At 54.7% G+C, this 17,334-nt stretch overlaps 2 protein-coding genes across 3 annotated transcripts in view; both read right to left on the bottom strand.

Annotated features, from left to right (window-relative positions):
- LOC117651056 overlaps positions 1-17,037 on the bottom strand; it is a 153,751-nt gene extending 136,714 nt beyond the window's left edge. For both annotated transcript variants that reach the window (XM_034394778.1, XM_034394777.1), the window contains exon 1: positions 16,706-17,037. The gene's annotated coding sequence lies outside the window, so the exon portion shown is untranslated. The remainder of the gene's footprint in view (positions 1-16,705) is intronic.
- LOC117651054 lies at positions 1,532-6,640 on the bottom strand. Its single transcript, XM_034394773.1, has 4 exons — positions 6,476-6,640; positions 6,198-6,392; positions 5,927-6,115; positions 1,532-5,841 (listed from the first exon to the last, which is right to left on the bottom strand). The coding sequence occupies exons 1-4, from the start codon at positions 6,476-6,478 to the stop codon at positions 4,288-4,290; spliced, it is 1,941 nt and encodes a 646-aa protein (XP_034250664.1). The 5' UTR covers positions 6,479-6,640; the 3' UTR covers positions 1,532-4,287.
- Positions 17,038-17,334: the final 297 nt, after the last annotated feature.

The following is a 17,334-nucleotide window of genomic DNA, read 5'->3' as shown; positions in this document are numbered from 1 at the left end:
CAGGCAGGCAGGCGGCCAGGCAGGACACGCCGCCATGAAAGCACAAGACAGAGTGCATAATTTGGGGCACAGCGAGCGGCCCGGACTGAAAGGGGTGCCCATTCCGCTGCGACCCCCGCAGGTGTCGCCGCGCTGCCGTCGTCCTGGCGTCCGCCATTGTGGCTCGGAGCGCACGCAAGCCAAGCCTAGAGCCCTACAGAAAGAGAAGCGCCACCGCCGTGCGCGCGCGCGCGCGCGCTGCCGAAAGCAGCGCATAACTTTTCATACCGTCGCAAAAGATGGCATAGTAATTTCTCATAATCTGTTGATGCCGCCCCCTGCAGACAGAACAAAGCGAGTGTCGGAAGCGCGGAAACGACGTTCGGGGAGTTTTTAATTTCAAGAATTCAACTGATTATAACCCTGCTTTGGTAAGTTTTGTGTCTTTTTAGGATACTATTGATGTGCCCAAGCAGTTTGATTATAAATCATTTTAGAAAAGTGTATTAAGAAGGCTTCTAAGAGACAAGAGCGTGAATGCCTCTACTGTCAAGTTAGGTTAAGGAGACAATGTTTCTGTTTTTATGGATTGATTTCTTTCAATGTCTTATCTTTGTAGAGTATTTGTGTATCTAATCACCTCCCTTTTGATTTCAGGTATTTCGTCGGTGTTGGAAATCATCATGCCAGTGCCGTTCAGCCCTTCTGCCGAGGTGTTCTGCCGTCACACTGCTGTGAGTTGTCAAATGCTATTGTGTTCGTGCCAAGTATATTTGTGTTTGGAAGACCACTAATTCTTTATTCGTGGTTGCAGCACATGGAAAGGATGAAGCAGCTCATGAATATCATTGTCCAGAATGAAATCAAATTACAACGTCTGGAAGGAGAATCTCAGTACAAGAACTATATCCTGCGTAAATTGAGAGAAGAGAAGCAAAACCGTTCCATCATTTGTGCTGGGAAATCTTCTGAAGATGTTCAGAACTGAGCTTCAAGCTGATGATGAAATGTGTCATGTCACTGTTAGGTCTGCCTTGTAGTTTTTAATTTCTGTACTAGGAGGTAATATCCGACCAAATTTCTTCTGTTCGTGTCAATAATCATGATGCTCAAAGTGTCTGTTATTGTTAGCTGTTGTAAATTATTTCTTCATATCGTGCTAGAGATATTCCAGTGACTTCTGTATGTGTCAATAATCATGATGCTCAAAGTGTCTGTTATTGTTAGCTGTTGTAAATTATTTCTTCATATCGTGCTAGAGATATTGCAGTGACTTCTGTATGTGTCAATAATCATGATGCTCAAAGTGTCTGTTATTGTTAGCAGTGGTTTACATGCTCTAAGAGACCTTCAATTGCGTGCAAGGGTTATGGTAGTTTCTACTCGACATCAAGTTTCTTCTGTTTACTTCAATAGTCGTGATGCTCTAAGCATCCATTATTGTTAGCAGAGTGCAAAGACTTGAATGGTGTTGGTGCATGGCGTTCTTTCAACAACCACAAAACTCGGAGTGTCAAGTGCTGTTGCCTTCTATAATAAAAACTTTGACATGAACTTTGTTTGATCTTTTTATTAGAACACCAAGACAATGGGAACAGAATCTGCAATGTCACTTTAAAATAAAGGCAAACAATGCTTTGTAGGAACATTAACCATAAGTACAAATACAAAAAGTAAAATGAAAAATAACATGGTAGAAAGGGACGGCAATCAATTTCAATGTCACACACAATGTATTGTGAGAACAGTAACCACAAGTATAACTTAAATAAAACTAATACTGCACAAATGGGCAGCCAAGAAGCAATATTTCAAGACAATAAATTAAAAAGACTCAGTCAATCCATAAAACAATTAAATTTAAAAGTCAATACATAAAACAATTCAATTTATATTTATCTTGATAGCCAACAGTCAAACTAGATACATCATTACAAATACAAAAACTAAGTTAAAAATACTAATACGTCAGAGGGAAAGGGCAGTCAATCTCAACATCATTGTGAAATAAACACTGACAATATTTTGTAGGAACAGTAACCCGTTTCAAAAATACTACATAAAATGGTAGGAAAAAAGAGCAGTCAATTTCAATGTCACTTTAAAATATACATAGAGAATGTTTTCTAGGAACAGTAACCACACGCATACATTAATAAAAAGAATCAGACAATGGCTCTAAAGAAAAACATTAAAACTTATCTTGATAGTCAGTACATAAAAGAATTTAATTGAAACTAATCTTGATAGCCAACAGTCAAACTAGATACTTAATTACTTCTCACACATAGGCTTTACTCCATCTGCTTTGCACACTGGCGACCAGCAACCATTTTACTACTCCTCACAATCCGCTCATTGGCCTTTATTACTTCACCTTGAAGTTTAAAATAATCTTTAATACGGCCATCAATATAATTGTCTAAAATTTTCCTGCCAATCTGATGGCAGTTTGGGATATGAGCTTTAATCCAGACATACATCAAATTTTCAACAAAGTAGTGACGAAGGTGGACTGCTTTCAATTTTAGAGCCCGCACTCGGTACCTCCTAAAGGTGACTTCAGCTGAAAGAACTGCCTTGTATACCTCATCTGAAGCACAGATTTGGCTAAAGATGGTTTCATCTTCTTTAAGGTCCACAAATTCCTTCAGAACTGTGACCATTGCATCGGGGTGAGGAGAAATTCCCTTCCACAAGACAGCACTCCAGCAGATGTCACAAATAACAGAATTAGAAGTCTTCACCCTAGCAAGCGTACTCCCTGCCATATCATATATCACAGACCTCTCCAAAGTATCAAATATTTTGAAGTCATCTTCCCCAACCTCGTCTACTGGGTTATTCATTAATTCATCTAAACTTGCTGCAAAACGTTCTGTTGCCCTTTCTAATGCTCTCTTCCTTGCTTCTTGAAGAAAGTCCACATTGGACATAGGGCTACCACCATCAGAGTCATAGTTAGAGCCTTTCACATAAGAGCTGTATTGGGCCAAAGTTATTACTTTTAAATTTTGAAGAAATAAGGAGGCATTGGGAGTAGCCTGTCTCAGTCGAATCAAAGAAAAAAGGTTTTCAATGCAGTCACTTGTAAATCTACCAAGCATTAAAAAGGGCAACTTCCGCTCATGTATGAAGTAATCAATTAGTTTTAAGGTGCTAGATCGCGTAAATTTTGGGTCACCGATTTCGTTCAAAATTTGTACATGCATTAAGGACGACAATACAAGCACCCCATTCAAAGGATTTTCTTTTCAAAAAATTTTGAACCGAAATATTGAACGTTGTAAGTGTGAAAACAGCGCTCGCGGAAAAAAACGCCTACGGCTCAACTATGCGACTGATCTGGAAACCAAAAGCATATTCGTGTAGGGGAAGGGTGTCCGGAGGGCAATTGATCAGGCCGGGAGTCGCGCGATCAATATTTGTACGTTTGGTGAGGTGTTCAAAACCGACTACTTTCGCTCTTTTCTTTGACGCTACCCTAATGACACTAATAATTGTCGGATTACTTTCGGACTGATCAATTGCCCTCCGGACACCCTTCCCCTACACGGATCCGTTTTCGGATTCGCTTTACCTATCATAGTTTTTGCGTAGGCGTTCTTGCCGTTTTACTCATTTTTTCGTCCTTTTCACACGTTTTGAATTTGGCGGTCGAATCCTGAGGCATCGGAGGGTGGCGCGGCGGAAAGAATGAGAACTGCGTGCAGGACGGCCGAGTCGGTGCGACACGTTTATGATGGACACCTCGCTGCATTCCGATCTATTGTCTCCGCTCCGTCTGCCCCCTCCCCTCCCCCCGCTGGAGACGCAGCCGAGGACCGGCAGCGCGCTCGGCCACTGGGGCAGCCCCAGAAGGGCCAACAACAGGATTAGGCCGCGGACACTACCCGTTCATTTTGCACTATTGGGATAAATTTATATACCCCTGGCACCGCGATGAGACGAGGAAGACGGCCAAAACAAGTTTGATTTGATAAATTTGAAATCTCAGAAGTTCACCCGACGCTGTGCCCATGCTGAGTGACACCTGTCAAGCTGTCTTTGTGCACTTTGACGAGGGTGCCGGTGCTCGCCTCGCCCGCACCGGCAACTACACTGCCAAATCAGGCGGCATTGACACGAAGATGATGCACAGTGAGGATAGGACTCTCCACCCCCAACAAGGACCTTTTAATTTTTTGGAAGTACTCGACTGTGGTGCCATCTCTCGGGAAAGTGCTACACTGCCTGAACTGCCTGAACGAAAATGGCAAGGAGTATTCGCATGAGAGGACTCCGGTCAATACAACGGTCTAAGTTCCTTTAGCCGTTGCTTGGACCCCGGTCCGCGATCTCGCACCTTAAGTAACCGGTGCAAAGAACCATCACGCCTCTTTGCACTGGCTTCCAGTCACCATTGCCAACCTTCATATTTGCAAAGATGTAGGACACTTGCTTAATGATGGCTACTGCCTTCTCAAAAGCTCCCATGTTTTCTTTTGAGATTGCAAGGCCTTTGTGCCTGGCTGTGGCGAGGGTGAAGAAAGTATTTAGCAACAGAATGAACCATGCTGTGGTGTTATAAGATGGGTCATCCTTCTCCTCACTCAACACTTTCAGTCCCACACCTGTGCGGTGGCACAGTACTGCCTTGGCAGTCCCAACATTCATCTTCTTGAAGTGCTTCTTCGTATGGATGTTGTCTTCCCTGAGGCGACGAAAAGCCACCTTAAGTTCATTATCCCTTTCATATTCGTGCAGGTCTTCTATATGCTTATAGTCCACAATAGGAGAGGTAAGGCCAGCTTCTTTCACGACATCACTGGGTAACTCAATAGTACCATTGGTCTCCAGCATAGCCTTGGTATTTTTCATGACATGGACAACATCTGGAAGCACAATGACTTGGGCTTCGGGGCGCACAGGATTTTGGAATGAGCAGCATACACTCCTCTTGTTAGCTGTTATTCCGTATGCTCGCCAACAAGCCAAGTTGTCGGCTCCCATGTCAGTGGTGACATTGCTGACACGGAGGCCCACAGACTCACACTTCAAAATAATTTCATCGATTATTTCTTTATAAACAATTCCAGTATGATTTGTATTTTTGTATTTTTCTGCCTTCTTGTTAGTAAATTCCACCCTCACTGACAGCTTCCATCTGGCAGTAATGCCAGCGAGGAGGAACAGAAGAGCTTTGTTGGCTTTTCCCTCGTGGCCTGGGAGAGTGGCATCGCCCACTTTCTCTCCCAAAGACAGGTCAAACTTGGGTGTAGGCTCCAATTGCATCTCGTCGCACACCAATTGGCAGTCTCTTTCAATATCTGGCATGACGTTTCCTAACACCTCCAGCATGTCAAAAACAGCATGCAAAATCATGCCTGGTCTGAATACAACATGCTGGACATTTTTCTGTAGTGTCCGGACAGCAGGGAGGATTGGGAGATACTGCACCCAAGCCTCATACCCTGAAGTACCGCACTTCATTTTCAGAATTAGACCATCTCTTATTTCTCCAATGCCCCACACCAAGCCCCGGGTGGAGTTTCTTTGGAGAGCTTTGATTTGAGTTGGACTTAAACGCTTTTCCAAATTTTGTAACTTTTCATTTAATTTTGCTTCTGCTTTACGGTACTTGTCTATTTTCTTACCAAACTCTCCACCTGTAATGTCCAAAAGCTCTTGCTCCAGGCGTTTTATTTTTTCTTCTGCTGCATGTAAGTCAGTAGTCATTTGGCTCATCCGCTCCTCCTGTTCTGCAATAATCTCTTCTAAAATTTCACGTTCACATTGCTGCAACATGCCTTCCCGCCTATTGAGCTCGGCCTTTTGCCGAGCCACAATGGCCTCCAGCTCCAGAACTCGATCGATAATAGCCTGAAACCAACCAACAAATTAATATTAAATGTTGGGTAATTAAGTAAAATTAACAAATGGTGAGAATGCAGGGAATTGAACTTACACATGTGTTGTCATATGGGATAGTAAAATTGCTTGATGGTGATTCAACAAAATCTCCCGTTGTTTCATCAAGAATCATACCGTCCAAACTGTCATTAGAGCTTAAATTTTCAGCTTCATTCACATTTTTCTCTGCGATTAAATGGTGTTTATTTGGGAGGATGAGCCGGGGCGTTTCTAGTGTAGGAGCCTAGAAAATAGATTGAAATAGATAAATCAATTAAAGGTGAAGGTAAATTTATGATGCATTTCAATAAAAGCATACAACTTACAGAGGTTAGTGGAGATGAGACAAAGAGTCCACTCTCCTCATCCAGGAGAAGAGCTGGACCCTCTGTATGGTCTGTATCTTCTGGTGGCTCTTCAACTTGGATCAGCCTTGGTTTCTTTACCACAAATATCAGGCGAGGAGTTTGAGGAGTTTGAGGGGTATTGGTAATATCTTTGAAGGCTTTTCTTTTCCCGGCCTAACCACAGAAATACAAACAGGTTAAGTACTATTCCAACCACTGATTATTCTGAAAAAAAAATCTTATGAAAAAATTCTTACCATTTAATCCTTTCTGACTCCTTTTTGAACCTACGACTTTCTACACAAAACCACTCGCGTTAAACGACAACTTAGGCACCTGATGCACTAGTAACCACGCAAAAGCCATGTGTTTGTTGCTGTTTGTGTCGTCAGAGTCGTCCCCCCTCTTCCCTTCCCACCCCCCCGCGGACGCTATGAGAAATTACTATACCATCTTTTCTGACGGTATGAAAAATTGCGCGCTCACTTGTCCGGATCGGGAATGCGCTTCTCTTTCTGTAGGGCTCTAGCCAAGCCGGGCGGCGAGGCTCGGCGTTCGGCGGGGCGCACCTGAGTGCTCCCGGCGTCCTCGTCCTGCAGGACCTGCAGGGGCCGCCAGCCCGCCGCGCTGACCCGCCGCGTGACTTACGACGCGCTCCTCCGCCCGCCGCCGCCCACCGTCGTAAATATTGCCCGAACGGCGCGCAAAGTTTGGCCGGACGGATTCCGAGAATCGGCGGCGCGACCCGATCGCCGGACGGCGGCCACGCCGGGCCGGGGCCACGACGGCCGCCACAGGGCCAGCTCGTAAAGCGGCGGCAGACACGCGGATTAATTTGCTGCTGAAGCGAGCGTCGCCGAGACAGGCGCACCGTGAGGCACACCGTGAGGCACACCGTGAGGCACACCGTGAGGCACACCGTGAGGCACACCGTGAGGCACACCGTGAGGCACACCGTGAGGCACACCGTGAGGCACACCGTGAGGCACACCGTGAGGCACACCGTGAGGCACACCGTGAGGCACACCGTGAGGCACACCGTGAGGCACACCGTGAGGCACACCGTGAGGCACACCGTGAGGCGCACCGTGAGGCACCGTGAGGCACACCGTGAGGCACACCGTGAGGCACACCGTGAGGCACACCGTGAGGCACACCGTGAGGCACACCGTGAGGCACACCGTGAGGCACACCGTGAGGCACACCGTGAGGCACACCGTGAGGCACACCGTGAGGCACACCGTGAGGCACACCGTGAGGCACACCGTGAGGCACACCGTGAGGCACACCGTGAGGCACACCGTGAGGCGCACCGTGAGGCACCGTGAGGCACACCGTGAGGCACACCGTGAGGCACACCGTGAGGCACACCGTGAGGCACACCGTGAGGCACACCGTGAGGCACACCGTGAGGCACACCGTGAGGCACACCGTGAGGCACACCGTGAGACCGACAAGCAGGTTGACAAGGCGGCCGGACTGGCCGAGGGACTGGCCCGCTCTGATGCGGCGGCCGATGCGCGTACACGCGTCACATCGCATCGCCTTTGAAGGGCCGACCGGCGAGGCGAGCCGGCCAGCCGGCAGAACTCCAAAGCGGCCGGCACCAAATAAAATAGTGCCGCCGCGTCGTTTTATCTGATCCAAACCGCGCGCGGTGAATCACTTTTTCCTCGGAAAGGGTTTTTCCATCGCATTTCACGAGTGTTTCGCGACCGCATAGCGTACAGTATCGGAAATGTGGGTTTCGGCATGGCAATGCGCTTTGCCAAAGATTCCCAGCATCGCCAGCGCCAGCCCGTGGTCATGGATGCCATGACCAATGACGCTCCCCAGACCCGCCGCCACGGCCCGCCACGCCCCGCCTGCCTTCTGGCCCGGTCCTGCTCAATATCGGGAACTACTCTGCTGCTGCTATGCCTCGGAAAGAATGCCCGCCCGCTCCTCCGTCAGCTAATAAGCTCAGCGCTCTTAGCGCCACGTTCCCGATCAAAGGAGCGCTCCATGAATTTCAAACAGATTTTACGATTTCCCTCGCCTGGCTTCTGCAGCTTGCAGGGGACTGAGAGGACGCAGGATGGGGCCCGGGAGGGAGACAGCCAGCGCGCCGAAGACCGGGCCATAAACCAGGACACATGTTTTATCTTGAAAACCGTTTCATAAGGCGCGGAAATTTCCTCGGCCATTCCCTCGTGTCAGCGAGGGAGAAAAGGGAGTTTACATTCAGCCAGAAGTCACAGGCTGTTCTTATTGTCCATCAAGCACTTGTGTAAATTTTGTCAGAATGTCAGAAAAATGTCCTGAAACCTTGATCAAAATTCGCGCACCTTTGAAAGCTGAAATTCTGAAAACTTACTCCGATATTGACGGTTTGAGTTCTACAGAATGTCAGGAGATGTTTTCAGCTTTCACCCGACATATCCACTGAATTTTCCCCACATCTGCCTAATTTAACTTCTCAGTCCCTGCACAACTAACTAGAACATACGCAGGTGCAGCCCCATAAAAGTACTCGTCGAATGGACCAGAAAAATAAAAAGATAAACTTGAAAATACGCCGGATGAAAGTGAAGAACAAAATGTGGATCTCGTGGAGCGACTATTTGTCCTGAATATTCAAATTGCATTATCCAAGAGGAGTGTCTCTGGTGCATAACCATGACTATCTGACTCAGCCATGACTTACGGTACATTGGCGACTGCAAAAAGGAACCATTATAAAACCCAACACATCCTTCTTTGCTGGGGGCATCAAGCGTGCTAGGGGACGGCGACATCGACAGACGAGACGCAAATAGTAATTCGGGGTGCAGTTTTACGTGTGCTGCTATCACGCACATCACTTGCTGAGATGCACTTTATCTTTTACGAGGGGCCGCTCTGTCACGTCACGCCCGTCCCACCCGGCGCGAGCCGAGCCGAGCCGAGCCGTGCCGCGCCGCGCCGCGCCGAGCCGAGCGCGCGGGGCCTAAACCTGAGCGAACGTCTGGAGCAGGGGATCAGCAGGACGGAACGCAAAGAGGTAGTGCGCAACCCTCTCGCTGAAACTCTTCTGAAACTTGATTACTTTTACGGCGCGGATCATAGAAGACCCTCCCCCTCCTGCCCCTTTGCGCCCAACTTCCCGATCGACGTTTTCATGTGAAACGGATCCATCAAGTTTCTCCAGAAAAGTTTCTCGCGGCATGTTCCGAGCTTCGTTAGGCGTTCCCATCGGCCGGCTGGGCCCCGCAAGGGCCGCGCCCCGGGGAGAAAAAGGACTTGATGAAAACTACACTGGGGCCGCGCCTGCCGCGCGAATGCACAGCAAATCCCCGCCTCCGATTTGGGTCCCAAGTCCAAAACGGCTCCACATCGATGTGGGTGAAAGGCTGGGCCCGCGAATGGGTCCAGGACACGCGGCGAGGAGGCCACGAATCATCGTGGAGTAGTGGCTTCAAGCGCCACAGGAAGCTGACTTCGTTGGCTATGCACAAAGGGGTGGCCTCGGCCGGCCGTCGCGCTGCGCAAAGGGGTGGACCAAGAGGCGGCGCGTCTAGCGGCGTCTAGCCCGAGGACACATGACGGAATTTCAAAACGTTTTCGATTTTAGCGCTCCATTTTTAATCCACCCGCCGCAATGCTGCAACTCTCCACAGCATACGGCTTCCGACATGGCGGGCCAACATGGACAAGCGAGGACAGCCCCTGACCATTTAATTTTCGGTCTTGGTCGACCTTAATTAAACCCGACGGACAACACCAACCCCCTTTCGTACGCAGTGAAACCCCGCAAACGCGGCCCCGGCCGGGCATTAGTTAGGACACACACACACACATTAAAAAGAACCACACGGTCTCAAACGTCACCGGGGCCCAAAAGGGCCGGGAGGCGGTGGAAAACCGGGGGGGAATGTTGGGGTGCCCAAAAGCCCAAAACGGAAATTTAAAGCCGAATTTTAACGTTGTAATACACAAACCGAAATGCGGCGGAAAATAATTTTTCCAAAAAAGGACACTAAAAATGACCCGTTTTTTTCCCAGGCCCCGGCCGGGGCCGGGACGGGGACAGCCCTGACATTCAAACCTGGTGGCGTACTTACACCCGGATATTTCATTACGCACGCCCCAGGAAAGGATAAAAAGAATGGAAAGAAACCAAAACTCGAGGTGCGCACGCGCGGGTGGAAAAAGCAGGCCCACATTTCTGCGGAAGTGAGGGTCACCCGAAAACCGACGCCGGCATAATTCAACAGGGATAAGGAGGCCTTTGAGACGGCGCGGCGATGCGGCGGGGCGGGCGGGGACCCCCTTCCAAATGGAAAGAAACCGGTTTTTTTCGCAAAAAGTGAATGGAAAGAAACAGAGGTGCGCACGCGAGAAAGGGCATTTTTTGTGCCCTGCAGGGCCAGTCTCTTGAAAAAGTCAGCTCATGGGCTGAGGACCTTTTGAAAGGAGGCGCTCCGGGCTCCAATCAAGGGGCTTCGGTGAATGAGGAAACAGAGTGGCAGCAACACCCGAATTCACCACTTCGACGTACCAGCAATCTGCACCAAAATTCGCCTTTCCTGATGTTTGTTTTCGTTTGCATTTTTTTTTTCGCTGATGCTGCTGTCTGGAAGGCATTAGCCGCCCGGTGCGCCACGCAAGAGACACACTTTAGATGGTATCGACGCACCTTGAGGCTTGCGCTTATCACCGCCCCGCGGCCGTTTAGTCCTCAAGGTTGCCATGAATTGGGATTCGCCGCGCGTCGCCTAACGAGCTGGATTTCAAATAGTGCCGCATCGTTTTCAAAGTTCGAAGGGCGCCTTATCAGATGCCGCGTCCTCCGGGCCACATTGTCGCCAAGGGTTGAAGCGCGTGCGGCCAACTTCCATTTTCAAACAAGTTATCGGCCGTCCCCGCCGTGCCGCGCCAGCCTCGCCCAAGGCCTCGCCTCCCATTCAACTTCTGCTTCATCTCGATTCCCAGCCCCCCACGCGCACTAGTCCATCCGCGCTACAGAAAATTAATCCCTCCGATAAAAAAGGAGAGGGAGAAAGGGGAAGAGAGGAGAGAGAGAGAGAGAGAGGGAGAGAGAGAGAGAGAGAGAGAGAGAGAGAGAGAGAGAGAGAGAGAGAGAGAGAGAGAGAGAGAGAGAGAGAGAGAGAGAGCCAAGCGACCCACCCCACTGGTCCTGATAATAGAAAGAGCACACACACCCCGTACGTAATTATGGCAGGTTTTATCTGGCGGCCGTGATCTACCCCTCATGTATGTAACTGAAGCACCGCGACGAGAGGAAAGGCTGCGCGGTGCCGCGGTGCACGAACTCGAACAGTGACGCGAGGCCGGCCGCTTCGACCGTTCTGCACTCAGCCCGACTTCACACGACCAAACTTGTGTGGCATTCGTCCATAAACAGCGTATCTGCCGTGGGATTGCCTATGAAGATGCGTTGTTCTGGCAGGTGATCACTCACTTCAACCCCCACCGTGGGCGTGGAAGGCGGCGGGGCCACTTCGGACTGCGCTCGGCCCCCGCAAGCGGAGAATCGCCAAGGCAAACCCGTCGGCTGTCGTCCGCGAAGCGCAGCAATTAGAAACGGGGTTGGCAGAGCCGTCATAAGCGGCGGGGGGGCCCAACCCTTTTTGGGACGGCTTTTTGGGTTCGCCGCGTTGGAATGAGAGTGACGGTGGCGGGGCCACGGGGGCCACGGGCCGCGCAGAGGAGGCAGGGGCAGCCTCGGTGCCGAAAGGCCGAAAGGGGTGGGCGGTCGGGTCTCGCCGCGGCAGAGGTTGGAGGCGCGCGATAACGCCCCTTCCTGGCGACAGTCGCTCACGCGACCGCCGGGAAATAACTTGACTGTAACTGGGCCGCGCCCCCGCGCACGCAACGCGGTGGCCAACGGCGGCGGCAGCGGGCAACGCGGAGGGCAACGCGGCGGCAGAATCCTTCAGCGCGGCCGCGATAGTTTCACGGAATGGCTCGACTTGCCGAATCCTTGCCGGCAAAACTCTGCGGCGGCAAGACGCGCCGCCAATCCTGCCGAGCCACCGCTAAAAAGAGAGAAAGATAGAAAGATGGAGAGGGAGAGAGAGAGAGAGAGAGAGAGAGAGAGAGAGAGAGAGAGAGAGAGAGAGAGAGAGAGAGAGAGAGAGAGGGGAGGAAGGGGAAAGGAGAGAGGGGGGGGGGGCTGCGCGAGACTTGTGGCGCACTTTCTGGCAGTTGCCTGCGAAACGAAGGGCCGAAAAAATTGGTGTGATGGCGTGTCAACCGGTCTGGGTCACTCTGAACGGGGTGCGACACTTGACCTACAAAGTACGGGCCCAGCTTTACCTGAAAAGGCCGGCGTGGCGATCCAGATAAGTCAGCGCCCCGCCCCGCCCCGCCCCGGCCGGCCTATTCAATCAACGCGCCAGCAACAAGCGAGGCGGCAAAACAAATGACGGCGGCAAAAATTCAAATCGCCTTGATAACGCGCTGGGCGGGGCGGCCCACAGTGGGCCAGAAGACCGGTGGAGGCGGCCAAAACTCTAGACGCGTTTTGAGCTCCAGAGTCGCTTAACAGGGCTCGAACCGAACGTGTGACCCCACCAATGGATTGCTCTCCGAACGAGGAATCCATTGGTGGGGTCAGACGGTCGGTTCGAGTCCCATTTAGTGACTCTGGAGCTCAAAACGCGTCTAGAGTTTTGGCCGCCTCCACAGGTCTTCTGGCCCACTGTGCGGCCGGGGCGCAGCGGGCCGCTATCGCCGAACGCGGCCAACGCGGCGAACGGTCCCGAATTATGCGGCCGAGGGAAGGAAGGACAAGTTTGACTTTTCGCTTTGTGTTCGTTCACTCCCTTCCCCCTTCCTCATCCCGCTGCAGATCCAGCGCGGGGCGTTTTGCATAATTTTGGGCTGCCGCGCCACGCCGCCACGCCGCGCGTCGTTTCATTTTCGTGGAAATTAAGGCCACTTGCCGTTGTATTTCTGGCGCGCGAAAGTGTCAGAGGCAGAGGGGCGAACGACCAGCCGGCCGCAGCGAGGGCCGCAGCCACCCCGGCGAGCAGAGCCCCAGCGCAGCCCGGCCGCCCCGCCAGACAGCCAGCACAGTCAATAAAATACAAAGGGAGATCGAATTTGTTCCCGGGACCATCCTTTACCTACGCCGACCCTGGCGTGCCGCGCCCGGCCCCTCAAATCCGCCGTCCTCATCTTCGGCGTGGGTCGTAAGTCATTCCCGGGGCGGGGAGCCCGGGGGGGAACCGCCGCCCCGGGTCCCGGGTGGCGCGTCAGGACCCCGGGGGTCGGGGGACACCCCATCGTGTGGATTGAAGCAAGGGGGAAAGAACCAAAGGGGTCCGAAGGGTACCCAAGGGCCAAGGCCGTGCGCCGCCCGGGGGGTCAGGTACAGCGCGCATGCGTGATGGAACCGCGTGGGGTCAACGGGAACCGAGAACCTCAAAACCCGGTTTATCCGAGGGGGGTATCACAAAAGGACCGAAGCCGTGTCGCCGATCGGGGGTAAAAGGTGCCTTTTCCCAAATCAGGGTGCGGTGATGAACGCGTTCCCGTTTGGGTGGTCTGAAAAGCCCGTGGCTGACAGCCCCTGTGCGGTAAATGGGCATCCTTTGCCCAAAGTTGGGGGCTTTCAGTCCACGTGGTTTTCAGTGATCGCAAACACGACCCTGAATGAATATACGGGGCTCTGGCCGTGCAGGCAGTGAAGGCCGCCGCGGCGTGGGCATCCTGTTGACACGGGCGCAGGGTGCCACGCGGTACGCACGCACGCACGCACACACGCGCGCGCGCGCGCACACACACACACACACACACACACACACACGCGCACACACGCACACACGCACACACGCACACACACGGCGCCCTGGCTGGCGGCGGTGGTGGTCTCCCTCCGCATTATCTTGAGCAAACATTACGCAAAGTACCACCACAGGGTGTGGCTCGGCGAGGGTTGGAAACAGCGCGCCGAATAGCCGGACCTTACGGGCGGGGCGCGGCGGAGCTTTGGCGGCCTCCAGGGCAGACGCGGGCAGCCGCGGGCCGGCGGCGCCAGGGCCGTGCGGTCGAGGCTCGCCCCGCGCCCTCTCCTACAGTTTGGCCTTCGCCTCGCCGCACGACGGGCCCGGGCAGGAGCCCCGTCGGCCCGTTCGGTTCCCGCAAGCCGCACGCCGCGCGCGGTGGGCGGGCCGGCGCCAGCGCGAGCCAAGGCGCCAGCAACCCTTCCCCTCCGTGGCGCGGCCGTGGCGCGGCGCTCCCGAGATGCCGGGGATGCGCGGCAGGCGGCTCGGCGGCCGCGAGCAGGAAGGGGAGGGGGGAGGGGGGGAGGCACTTTGCCAGGTGGATGTGTCCCACAGCATCAGCCAGCCCCGCCGCGCTGCCGCCGCTGATGCGTTGATGATGGTTGCGTTCGCAGACTGATGGCGACGAAAAGTTGGCGGAGGGATTAGCGATGAATGGACCTGGGCCCCGCGCCCCGCGCCCTGTGGCAGGCTTCATCAGCAACGCTGTTAGGCCAATCCGGATCCGCGGGGTCAAGGAAATTGGCGGCGGGCGAGGCGGCGCGCGAATTTCAAAGCAGTGGATCAACTTGGCGGGACTTGGCGCAGCTGCTCCCGCCCAGTGCAGGCGGAGTGGCAGTGGAAGTGAGGCACTCCGATTCGGCAGTCCTCGACCTCCATCTCGGCACCGACTCACAGTGGGCCAGAAAACCGGTGGAGGCGGCAAAAATTCTTGACGCGTTTTCAGCTGCAGAGTCACTAAATGTGACTCGGACCGAACGTGTGACCCCACCAATGGATTGCTCTCCGAACGAGGAATCCATTGGTGGGGTCACACGTTCAGTTTGAGTCCTGTTTAGCGACTCTGGGGCTCAAAACGCGTCTAGAGTTTTGGCCGCCTCCACCGGTCTTCTGGCCCACTGTGCGAGGCCTTATCAGGCCTCTCGGTGGCCTCGGCCTGAGCGCTGGAGCGCGCGGCGCCGAGGTCCGGGAGGCGCCGGTCGCGTATCAGCCGGGTCCAAAGTTTATCGCTTGTTTTCCCACATGGACACGCAGAGCTGCGCAGAGCTCCGCAGAGCGGCAACGGCGCTGGCTCTGACTCAGCGCGGCGGCAAGGCGGCTGCGGGGCTGCGGTCCACCGGGGCGTGGGCCGCGGGCCGCAACATCGAATGCAACTCGCACGCCGACCGCGTGCTTGCGTCGCACACAGCAGGCTGATTCCGAGAGTCGTTTTCGTCACCCTGTCTCTCTCGCACCTGTACGGGACGCCCATGAGTGCGAGAGAGACAGAGCGACGAAAACGACTCTCGGAATCAGCCTGCTGAGCCAGAGACCCGTTCGGGCGGAGGCTACCAAGCAGGCAGGACTCTACTCAAACACGCGCCAACAGAGAGCCCAGCGCGCTGGAGGGCCGGGTCTTCGGCCCCGCGCCGCGGAGGTCTGGCGGCAAAAGACGCGATGTGTCGCAGAGTAAAGCCCGGGGGGCGCGGAGGAAAACACGGACGACCTCCCATGATTGTTTAGGGATGGAAGCGGATAGAGGAGGGCAGGGGCGGCCAGGGAGGGGCCCTCCCTCGGGGAGATGACTGACCGCCCGTCCTTGGTGCGGTCCACGCCGGGGAAGCGGCGGAGATCAGGAGGGACGTGGGGACAAGAGCCTTTCATTCTGGAAGGGCGGCGACTTAAATATGCAATAAAACGATTCTGCGGACAGCGGCTTGCCGAGGCTTTATCGCAGCAAGTCGTCGACCCGAGGCCGTCGCCGTCCTCGCGTCCCGCACGCCAACAAGTACGCGACCAGCCCGGCCAGGCCGCCCGGCGCGCCCATTCCCATGGCGTCATCGGACCGCCGCTCCGGCCCGGCCGTGGAACGGCGGCGGAGTCTGCAAACTCGTAACCCTGGCCGCCATCCCGTCTCCTCCCCGCCGCGTCCGCCGCGTTGGAGGCGCGCCAAAACCCGGAGCCCGACGCCCCTCGCGGCCCAAGGCGGCCCCGCGCGGGGTATCGCCGCGCGTCAACAAACTGTTATCGCCACTTCCGCTCCTCGTCGGAGTGTCATTTACGCCGCCGGGCAACTGCGGGGCCGGGGGCACATGTGGCCGTGGTGTGGTGCGCGTTTCCAAGACCCAGACGGGGGGGACGCCTGCCCGCACAGCCCCGCCTCCCAGCAGGCTTTGAGATGCAAAGCAGGGGTATGTTTCTTTACGCGAGCACGGGACGACAGGACCTTTGTCTAGTTGTGGCACCGCTTGTACTGCCCCGCCGGCCGCGTCGCTGGCCAATCCCGCGATGCGTCCTTTTTTCCCGCCGAAAGCGAGCCTTCCGACTGGCCGGCCGCGAGCCGCACCGGTTGGGCTAGGCACGGCCGGCACGGCGCGTCGCGGGCAGGCTGGACTCGGGGGCTTCCCCGGCCACACGCAGCGCCGCGCCGATACACCGCATCGTCGTTCCGCCGGGGCGCGTCTGCCGTGTGACCGGGTGTTTAGCCCGTGACAGCGACACCTCGCGAGAACTCACCTGTGACGAGCTGCACATGTCCCGCGGCGAGCTGGGTCCGCGCGCGCACACGCGCACTGCGCGTCACTGTCTCCGCCACTGACACAAGACAGTCACGTGACACACACACACACAGACACAAAACGCTGTCGCCGCGACGGGCCGACAGTATATCCAAAAGCAGGTTGGCTTGCACACGCACACACACACACACGCGAAGCGCGAGGCGGACTTCCGCGCGGGTGGCGCACGACGCGCCGGCCGAAGAGCCGAAGCGGCGCGATCGAGACGAGACGAGCCACGCAGAGAGGCAAGGCGCGCAGACTCGGTGCACAACACCTTCCTCCGCGGCTGGCGACGACGGACTGAACAGAGGGAGGCAGCGGCCGGCTGCCGGCTGGCTGGCTGCTGCTGGCGGCGCGGCGCGCTGGCAGGCAGGCTGGCGGTCGGGCTTGCTGGCTGGCTGGCTGCTGGCTGCCCGGCTGAGCGGCGGAGCAGCGGTGAGGACCGCCTCCACCCCCGCCCCCTTCCGCCCCCTCCCCCTCTGTCGGCGCGGGAGGTGGGGTAGGCCCACCGCAGGCTGGGACCTGCAGCAAGCGGCGGGGCGCAGGGAGCGGCAGGGTTCCGCCAAAACCACGACACTTTGGCGT

This window comes from Thrips palmi, unplaced genomic scaffold, assembly GCF_012932325.1.
Source record: "Thrips palmi isolate BJ-2018 unplaced genomic scaffold, TpBJ-2018v1 HiC_scaffold_5, whole genome shotgun sequence".
Lineage (NCBI taxonomy): Eukaryota > Metazoa > Arthropoda > Insecta > Thysanoptera > Thripidae > Thrips > Thrips palmi.
Note: the sequence above shows the minus strand (reverse complement) of the source record. Positions and strands in the feature narration are given on the sequence as shown.

Coding starts and splice junctions, on each gene's coding strand:
- LOC117651054 (XM_034394773.1), bottom strand. Junction 6,116..6,197: donor TCTCATCTCCACTAACCTCT/GTAAGTTGTATG, acceptor TCTATTTTCTAG/GCTCCTACACTAGAAACGCC. Junction 5,842..5,926: donor TCCCATATGACAACACATGT/GTAAGTTCAATT, acceptor GGTTGGTTTCAG/GCTATTATCGATCGAGTTCT.